The sequence below is a fragment of the Macadamia integrifolia genome, unplaced genomic scaffold (genome assembly GCF_013358625.1).
Source record: "Macadamia integrifolia cultivar HAES 741 unplaced genomic scaffold, SCU_Mint_v3 scaffold2845, whole genome shotgun sequence".
Lineage (NCBI taxonomy): Eukaryota > Viridiplantae > Streptophyta > Magnoliopsida > Proteales > Proteaceae > Macadamia > Macadamia integrifolia.
The window spans coordinates 70573-79785 of record NW_024869003.1 but is presented as its reverse complement, the minus strand read 5'-3'; the positions used below and the strand labels follow the sequence as shown (position 1 = coordinate 79785).

General features: G+C 35.6%; 1 protein-coding gene across 1 annotated transcript; it reads left to right on the top strand.

Annotated features, from left to right (window-relative positions):
* Nucleotides 1-5765: 5765 nt before the first annotated feature.
* On the top strand, nt 5766-7442 carry LOC122067330 (CBL-interacting serine/threonine-protein kinase 12-like). The gene has a single exon (XM_042631159.1). It carries the CDS (start codon nt 5915-5917, stop codon nt 7280-7282), a length of 1368 nt encoding a protein of 455 aa, XP_042487093.1. The 5' UTR covers nt 5766-5914; the 3' UTR covers nt 7283-7442.
* The last annotated feature ends 1771 nt before the right edge of the window (nt 7443-9213 follow it).

The window sequence follows — 9213 nt, the reverse complement described above, 5'->3', positions numbered from 1 at the left end:
AAAAAAAAGAAAGATATTATAGTTTTCTTTTGATTGTCCCTTGTTTTATTAAAAAATGTTAATTAATTCAAAAAAAAAAAATGATGTTCAAAAATAAATTGAAAATTGATATTCCATCTCTCTCTCTCTCTCTCTCTCTTCCAAGCAACTCTTTACCCAATTTGATTTTTGGTGCACTCTGGTCTTGGCCTTGATTTTCCTTTTAATAAGAAGTAGGTGTGGACTCTTCTTTGGTACGCTCTACTCTTGGCTTCAACCGTTTGTTATTCTCTTTCTGTTATAACTCTATGAATGTATATCTGAGGCTCAAGTCTTGGTTGTTTGTAAGGATGAACATTCAGTATTTGTTGACACTACGCCTGCTAAGCATGCTATGGTAGGTAATCTCGCTATGATCCTTCATTAGGATGTAGAAATATTTTTATTTTACTTATGCCTTTTTCTTTTATAAGCCAAAAAAAAAAAAAATACTAATTTTAAAATGATTTATTATTTTTAAATGTTATCATCACCCAAAAACATTCTTATTTAATTAAGCATTTTCTAGTATACAAAAAAGAAAATTATTTATTATTGTGTAATGTTATCATCACATAAACATTTTTAGTTAATTAAATCTTTTATTTTATACCAAAAATAATAATAATAATTTGAAAGTGATTTAATATTATGTAATATCATTATCATATGTGAAATTACAACTTCTTTTCCACCAACTTCTTTAATTTATACCAATAATAAAAAATAAAAAAAATACATGACTTCTTTTAATTAAATGATACAAAACCCTTAACCTCTAAATGAGACTAAAATAATACAAATAAATGGGGTTCATTTGTAGCACCAATCAAGGATTTAATTATCGATATATAGATACATATACATATCATATCAGTTTGTATCGGGCAATTTTGCCCTTACTTTTCACAAAAATATAGATTTTTTTTTTACAATTTTACCCTTGTTCTAAAACTGATACCTGATTTAGATCTATCAAGTATTGATAGGGCTCAGTCGATATCAATACGATATAACCGATATAATCAATCTGATACCAATACTTAAAACTATGGCCTCAAGTGATGCTACTTTTTTTTTTCCTTGATAGAATGGCACCAAGCGACACACACATCCATCATCTTGACCTTAATTCATTTTTGTTAATATTAAGGAAATTATTCATAATAATAATAATTAAAAAAAAAAATTCTAAATGGTAATCTCACATGCGACTCCATATAAATGGCCTTTAAATTCTTATCCAAGTATCTAGGCTTGGTAGTAACGAAAATGATTGCTTCAATCTTAAGATTATCAGATGAACCTCCTTGTGATTCTGTTCTCATTTTTCTGAATTTAAGTCAACTTCTTATTGAGTAATTTTAAGAAAGAAAGAGGGGAGTGGATGCAGCAGGTCTGCTGAGACCACATCACAAAACCATTTTTTCTTTTTTTTATTTGCCATGTGACAGTCTGGATTCATTTGAGATTTTTTTTTTTTTTAAACAAAAAAACCTGAGATTTTGCTAATTAGGGAATAAAAAAAAGATAAAGTTTTTCTTCATCACACGATAAACTTCACTGTGTGTTCACCGCATGGATAGAAGGAACACGATTCGAGTCCCCCTCCTTTATCCATTGTGTGGCCGTGCAATGAACAGATACCCCTTCATCGTAGCCTTAAGAAAACTTCATCCCGAAGAAATTGAACTCACTATCGGTGATGTGGCTCTTCTGGTATCATCATCATTGGGTCCCATGTCTATTATACATAGTCAAAATTAACTTCTTTGATACTAATCGAACATCAGGTTCTCCACGGTGATAAGATTCTAGTTTAGTGGGCAGCACATTTAGCAACAAAATTGTTAGTCTAGAACTATAAAACACATATATTATCTAGAATAAAATTTTCAAACCAACTTGAGCAGACAATTAGAAATATATATCTATTTGTACGCATAAAAATATAAATAAAAAACTTCAAGACATCAGCGTGGAGATTCCTTTTTACAACCTCTTACATAATGATTAATAGGATTTGCACCAAAATTTGCTCTCCTCAAATTAAATATTAATGTTTTATTGAATGAATCTATCTCTTGCCCTTATGGGTGTGATTTTCCACTCTCGTTATGAATAACTTCAACCCCAAAAAAATTTAGAAAAAAAAAAAATAAAGAGAAAGAGTTAAAACTTATTTAATGACCTGTGATCTTATTAGTTTATTATCATAGGACCAGCTATGTAAGTGATCAATCTACTCTAGTCAATCCAAAGCTGGCTACATCTGTCAGTCCTCCACCTGGAAGCCTTTTCAATTCTAATGTTTATCCAGTTTTTTTTTTTTTTTTGAAAGTCATATGACCATGTCCTTCCCAGGTTGACATTTTACTTATAGCAAAATAACAAATACCAACAAGAAGGCCACTAGTCCCTTATGTATTGGATTAATTTGAGCTTTATTACGTAGGATGTTATCCAATACAATTAATCCAATTCTTTTCCTGTTTTAGCGGTCACTATTACACTTTCTAGACTTAAAAAAATAGTTTATACGACCATTGGGGGAATGCATTTTCATTGATCATTAACCAAATAAATTGTGAGATTTAATTTTGTAATTAAATTGGTTCAATTTCAGTTTATCAGTTCGGTTCTTAGTCTAAGTCTGATTGTAATGAATCTAAGACTTTTTTGCTATGTGAGACTCATAAAGTCGGATCTCTTATAACCAATCGACTCGTGGGAGAGGATGACACCAAATTAAGAAGCCATGGAGATCCTTTCACCTTTGAAGGAAGGCCAACTCTCCATTATCATAGGGATCTCGAGTTTCATTTAACTCTACCAGAAACAGCAGTACACTTCGAGGATTAGGGTTTTGTCACCTAGGATGTCAAAACTTAGCTTGAACCGATAAAATCAATTGAAATTGATCGATAAAATCTAAATACCGATAAAATCAATTGAAACTGATCAATAAAATCTGGATTGAATCAAATCGATTCTTATTGGATTGGTTTTGGACTAAGGTATGTTGGGATCGATCAAAAATCGGTCCAAACTGAACCAACTAATAACCAAACTGAAACCAAACCGAATGAAACCGATAAAAAAATAAATGATTATGAGATTATAAATTGATGAATTGACCATCAATTTTTTACAATATTAGTGAAAAAACTTTTTATTGTAAAGAGAATTGTTACAAATCATTGAATATAGGTTGTGAATAGAGAAATTGATTTGTAAAATGTAATAATGCTTCCATTGATTTCTTTGTTCCCTATAGAAAACTAATTGGATAGTTAAATGAATTATTAGATAATATGATTCATTTTGTGATTTCAATATTAGTCATCTTCTTAGTAATTTGCTATCCATTGGTTTTAATATTAGTTATCTTTTTCAAACCATGATTTAATCATAAATTTAAAATGTTTTTTTGATCAAAATCTTGTCACTATAAGTTATGAATGTTAGATTCATTATGGTTCAAGCCCAATAATAAATCGATCTAAACTGGTATTAACCCGATATTGAAAAATCGAAATAAATCAAAATCAAATCAGACCGAAATCAAAACCGATCGAAAACCAAAATTCCTTAACGGATTGGTTTTAATCTCCCTTATTCTTATTCTTAGACCAAAACCAATTCAACCCGGCCGATATTTTGATTGGACGGTTATAACACGTGTCGCAGTGAGTCGCCTCTCTCGTGGGGCGGTTGCCGCTCACTGCCCCAATCCGGATTCCGAACTCCGGACTCGAATTCAGATCACCCGTGGCTCACGCCAAGGCAACCGGATCAAAGGTAGTGTGAATGTACACCTTGTTATTACTTATATACCCTCCATGACCCTTTCTATTTACGATATTACCTCTTTACATCAATGATCAATAATGAGTGGGATTGCCATGATGAAGGGTGTTCTCGTAACGTTAAGCTACCGCCCCAACGGGCCCCACCCCTACCCCCACCGGCCCTGCCACATCGTGCGCCATCATCATCTCACGAATTCTCTCTCTAGTCAATAACTTATGACGCTATAGCAACACCTCTTCTGTACAGTTTGATGACAGGTCAGTGCCTTGCCCCATTGAGAAGTGTCGCACCTTTGGTACGTCAGATTGGAATCCATGAACATGTGCACACGTTCGTTCTCTCTCTTTCATCTAACGGTTAACATAAAAAACTCCTTTCTAAATCGGCCCGAAGCCAAATAAGGAACAGAATAAATCAAGTTGGGCTAAACACCTATATTAAAATCAAATCGAATAGAAATCAGATCAAAACCTGAAATGAAACCAAATAAATTGTATAATAAAAATCGATTTGGTTCTAGTCTGCAAATGGGCTATTATTCAGTTTTGTTATGGTTCGATTTTCAGCTTTTACATGTTATGTCTAGAATTGAATTAAAAATTAAAATCAAATCGATCGGCAATCTTTAATGACGCTTCAACATTACTTTTGTAGGGTAATAGATTAAGTCCTTCATTTTCTCATCTAATCAAATTTTTGTCTTCTCTAACTCTTTGTAATTCAATGTAAATAGTGAGACTGTAGCATCAATCTTTCCAAACTTTTGATTTCATTCTCTAATTTTCATTAATGATGTCAAATAGATAGTAAAAAATTCGTATTCAATTTTATGTTCATTTAAATAATTCATATTTTTGCAAACTACTCTAATTCAAAACTATTATGTTCCATTCAAATTTAATCTGATTATATCCCTAGCTCCTCTTGACAGTTAGGATCCACACTTGGGACTTGAGAGTGCAAAATTTTCATTTTCCAAGGTATAGACGCACTGAGGAACTGGTTCATAATTGGGCTAAAGGTAATTGTTGGACCATCGATGGTTTATTATTCTAATCGGCCAATCATAGGACCACATACATTAAAAAAACGTGATTAATAACCGGGCTTGTGCTTTAAGCCGACACGTTTTCTTCGATTGGGTCAATTTCAAGCTTCAACGGATCGATTTCAGCCAACCGCTTTTAGTATTACCAATGAAAAAGTGTATTTAGCAGCGATGCCAACTCATCTTCTCTTCCTGTATCTCCGGAACAGTTCTCCCACAAAGCGGCGGCCTTTATGGGTTTCAACCATTAAACAGCATGATCCAACGGTGAGAGATTCTCGATCTCAGCCCTATTATTTTGTCTTATGGGCCCCACACCAATCATTTTCAAACTCTTAGATCCCTTTTCGCCCCTAGCCCTCTACCGACTTAAAAAAGGGGTATTTTCGTCAACACATATTTATTTTCTGGAATATGCCGTTAACGATTCCTTCTCCTTCCGTCTGTTATACCAGCCGTATGTAAGGACCCCTCGAGGCCTTGGTGTCCGTTCACTTTTCAAAACAAAAGAAATTTAAAAAATTTCGTTGTTACTAATCATACACGAGGATGAATATAAATTAGGTTTAAGCCGTCTCAGCCACCGTTCATCAAGCATATCTACCAGTCAACATGATCCACCAAAACCTAGAAACTACATGATAGAATAGACCTTACTAACACCTCATCAGTTTCAACGGTCAAAACTGGAATACGTAATACTTGTGCGACGTGACTACAGATGCTCCTACGAAGGATCATCCACGTGGAATGTGAACAAGTAGTGAATCTTTGCTGGGAACTCGCTGTCTCCCATTTAACACGTCAAAGTTCCGTCACCGTTACTTTTCTCCGTTAGATCTCTCATTTGTTTTATTTAAATTCAAACCCTAGTTGCTAACTGGCCTACTACGTTAAAATAACTAGTAGGGGCCTGAGAGCATTCGTGATTCGAATTTTTTTTTCCTAAATAAGGAGCTGTGAAGCAGTGGTTTTAAATTCTTGATTTACAGAACAAACTAGGGTTTCAGTTTCCTGTAAGAAATCAGAGATCAAATGACGGATAGGAAGAAGAAGGAAGGTCAGGCTCTCCTGCTCGGTCGATATGAGATCGGAAAGCTTCTTGGCCATGGCACCTTCGCGAAGGTGTACCATGCCAGGAATGTTAAAACTGGAGAAAGCGTTGCGATTAAGGTTCTTGACAAGGAGAAAATTCTCAGAGGAGGTTTGGTTGCTCACATCAAGCGTGAGATCTCGATCTTACGTCGTGTTCGACATCCAAACATTGTTCAGCTCTTTGAGGTCATGGCTACCAAGGCCAAGATCTACTTTGTAATGGAGTATGTGAAGGGAGGTGAGTTATTCAATAAGGTTGCTAAAGGTCGGTTGAAAGAGGAGGTTGCGAGGAAGTATTTCCAGCAGCTTATCTCTGCTGTTGGATTTTGCCACGCGAGAGGTGTTTACCACCGGGATCTTAAGCCGGAAAACCTTTTGTTAGACGAGAATGGCGACCTCAAGGTCTCCGATTTTGGTCTTAGCGCTGTATCGGATCAGATGAGGCAAGACGGATTGTTCCACACCTTCTGTGGAACTCCTGCGTATGTTGCCCCTGAAGTTCTAGCTCGCAAGGGCTACGATGCGGCAAAGGTTGATATTTGGTCTTGTGGAGTGGTTTTGTTTGTTTTAATGGCTGGTTATCTTCCTTTTCAAGACCAGAACATTATGCAAATGTATAAGAAAATCTATAAAGGTGAGTTCCGGTGCCCTAGGTGGTTCTCCTCTGAGCTATCCCGTCTCCTTTCTCGTCTCCTCGACACGAATCCGGAGACCAGAATCACGATTCCTGAAATAATGGAGAATCGGTGGTTCAAGAAAGGATTCAAGCACATTAAGTTCTACATTGATAACGATCGCCTCTGCAACTTTGAAGATGACGATGTTGAATCTTCATCGGAACAATCTGTATCCGAATCGGAGTCGGAGTCAGACACGCCTAGATTACCCATCCCTGGGTTGCCCAGACCAGCTAGTTTGAATGCTTTCGACATCATATCGTTCTCACCAGGATTCGATCTCTCCGGATTGTTTGAAGAAACAGGGGATGAATCAAGGTTTGTTTCGGGTGCTCCAGTGTCGAGAATTATTTCAAAATTAGAGGAGATTGCCAAAGTGGTTAGCTTCTCAGTTCGGAAGAAGGATTGCCGTGTAAACTTAGAAGGATCAAGAGAAGGCGTGAAGGGGCCGTTGACGATAGCTGCTGAGATATTCGAATTAACACCATCATTGAGGGTGCTTGAAGTTAAGAAGAAAGGAGGGGATAGAGGAGAGTATGAGGAATTCTGTAACAGAGAACTGAAGCCCGTGTTGCAGACCCTTCTGATTGACGATTCTGTTCCACCCAATCTACCTTCTGATACCGAATAGAGAAAATAAACAAAAACACAAACAAGAAAATGTATGTTTCTTTCTTTCTTTTTTGGGGTTTGTCATTCTGATTTTGGTCTTTTAGTTACTTGTTTCTTCTCTGCGGGGGCATCTGTATAATATTTATATATAATATAATTTCCTGCTCTTTAATTTGTTCTGTTGTGTTATACTTGGTGTGAGTTCTGGGGAGTCCATTACTCGATTGTACAAATAACAAAGCTCTGCTACTATGTTTCCTTGAAGGCTTGAATTTCTAAGGGGGAAATGAGGTATTTTTCTCACTCTAAAAAGTATTTAATGTTGAAACTTGGAAGCTGATCCTTTTCTGTAAATTTTCAATTAGCAAGAAAAGAATGGGTTCTTATTATCAAGGATTCTTGATTCTTCACTTATAGGTGACATACACCTCATTGAAGGAGTCAATTGGTTGTTCGTAAGGTCCAAGTAAGCATGATGCAAATTGAGAATATGCTAATGGAGTAGTCAAAATAGAATTTTCTAGAGTATAAAGAAATGAACTTTGATCTTTGGCAGCGTTTTTTTGAGTTGTTTTAGAGCAGTCATTAGGTAGTGGAGGTAGGTCAGCAACCATGAGGAACCCTATGAAAGATATTGAATCTAATTGGATGATATCATTTATAATTCCATGTGGGAGCCTTAGGAGGGAAATTGAGGAAGAGAAGTGCTTATCAAGTGCTCATGGTTTTTTTTTTTTTTTTTTTTTCTTAAATGAAAATTAGTGCTCATGTTTGTTAGATATTCGATTTTGATCCTCTGAGAATCTCAATCAAGATGGAAGAAGCTATAAAATGCAGAGGCTTGCTATCAGTAAATAAAGATGTGGATTTTTTTTTTTTGGGTAACATAAAGATATGGAATTTGAACTCCTGAAGGTGAAAGCTTTTAATTGACAATTGTTTAATTGTCCCTTGGAGCCATATCAAAAGGTAATATAAGCTATTAACTTATATTTGTGCCATTCATCAGGACAAAAACCTAGGGAGGTAGATCAGAAATATATGGTGTTCACACGTCTGAAGGTGGCAGCTTTTGATTCAATCACTCAAATATTATTGTTATCACTACTCACTTGGCACTGGATCATAAAGAAATTCAATTTTATCGTAACAAAAAACCCATTCTTAAATTGCCCCTTGGTAGCATATGATAGGAAGGAGGAAATAAAACTGATGCCTTATCTTGGAGGTGCTCTAAAATCTGAATAGGGATTGAGAAAAGGGGTATGAACTATGAAGTCATATGAACAAATACTCGACAATGTTCATTTTTTGTCATGTTTGTCTTGTCTTCTGACTAATAATAGTGCATACACCCAATATGTGGAAAAAAATGGAAGCTGGAAGTTTCCCCCCTCTTTTTCTATAATTTTCCCTCATTAAGACTTTTTTCGCAGCATGGATAATGAGAGGATGTGACATCTGAATGCAGTATGGTATTGTCCACATAACCCCATAACTATTAGCCTCACACTCTGGGAAGATATATATCCTTACCAATAATGTGAGTTCTGACTATTTTATGGCTTCTTCTGTTATCTGTTGTTCAACCTTTGGAGGTGGTCAATGAGGGCTTTTGTTGTTGGGAATTTTTTTTCTGTTCTTGTTAGGTTTTGTTGTGGGGTTGATAAGCATATGCTTAAAGTTTTGGTTATAGAACATTATGGAAAGAAATAGAGAAAGGGGTAAGGAAAGAAGGATGAATCCATGAAGATGTGATTATTGATTATATCAATTCATGACCTAAGCCTTCTACCAGTTAATGTTCTGAAGTGACTCAATTGTATTTCAGAGATGGGACTCTTTACTTTGGTTAATCTGGGCTGTTCCCTAGCCAGTTCCTCTTATCCATTTTAACTAATAGGGTGTAAATAAAGAAAGAGAGAAAAACAGAGATCGGCCACCCACCTC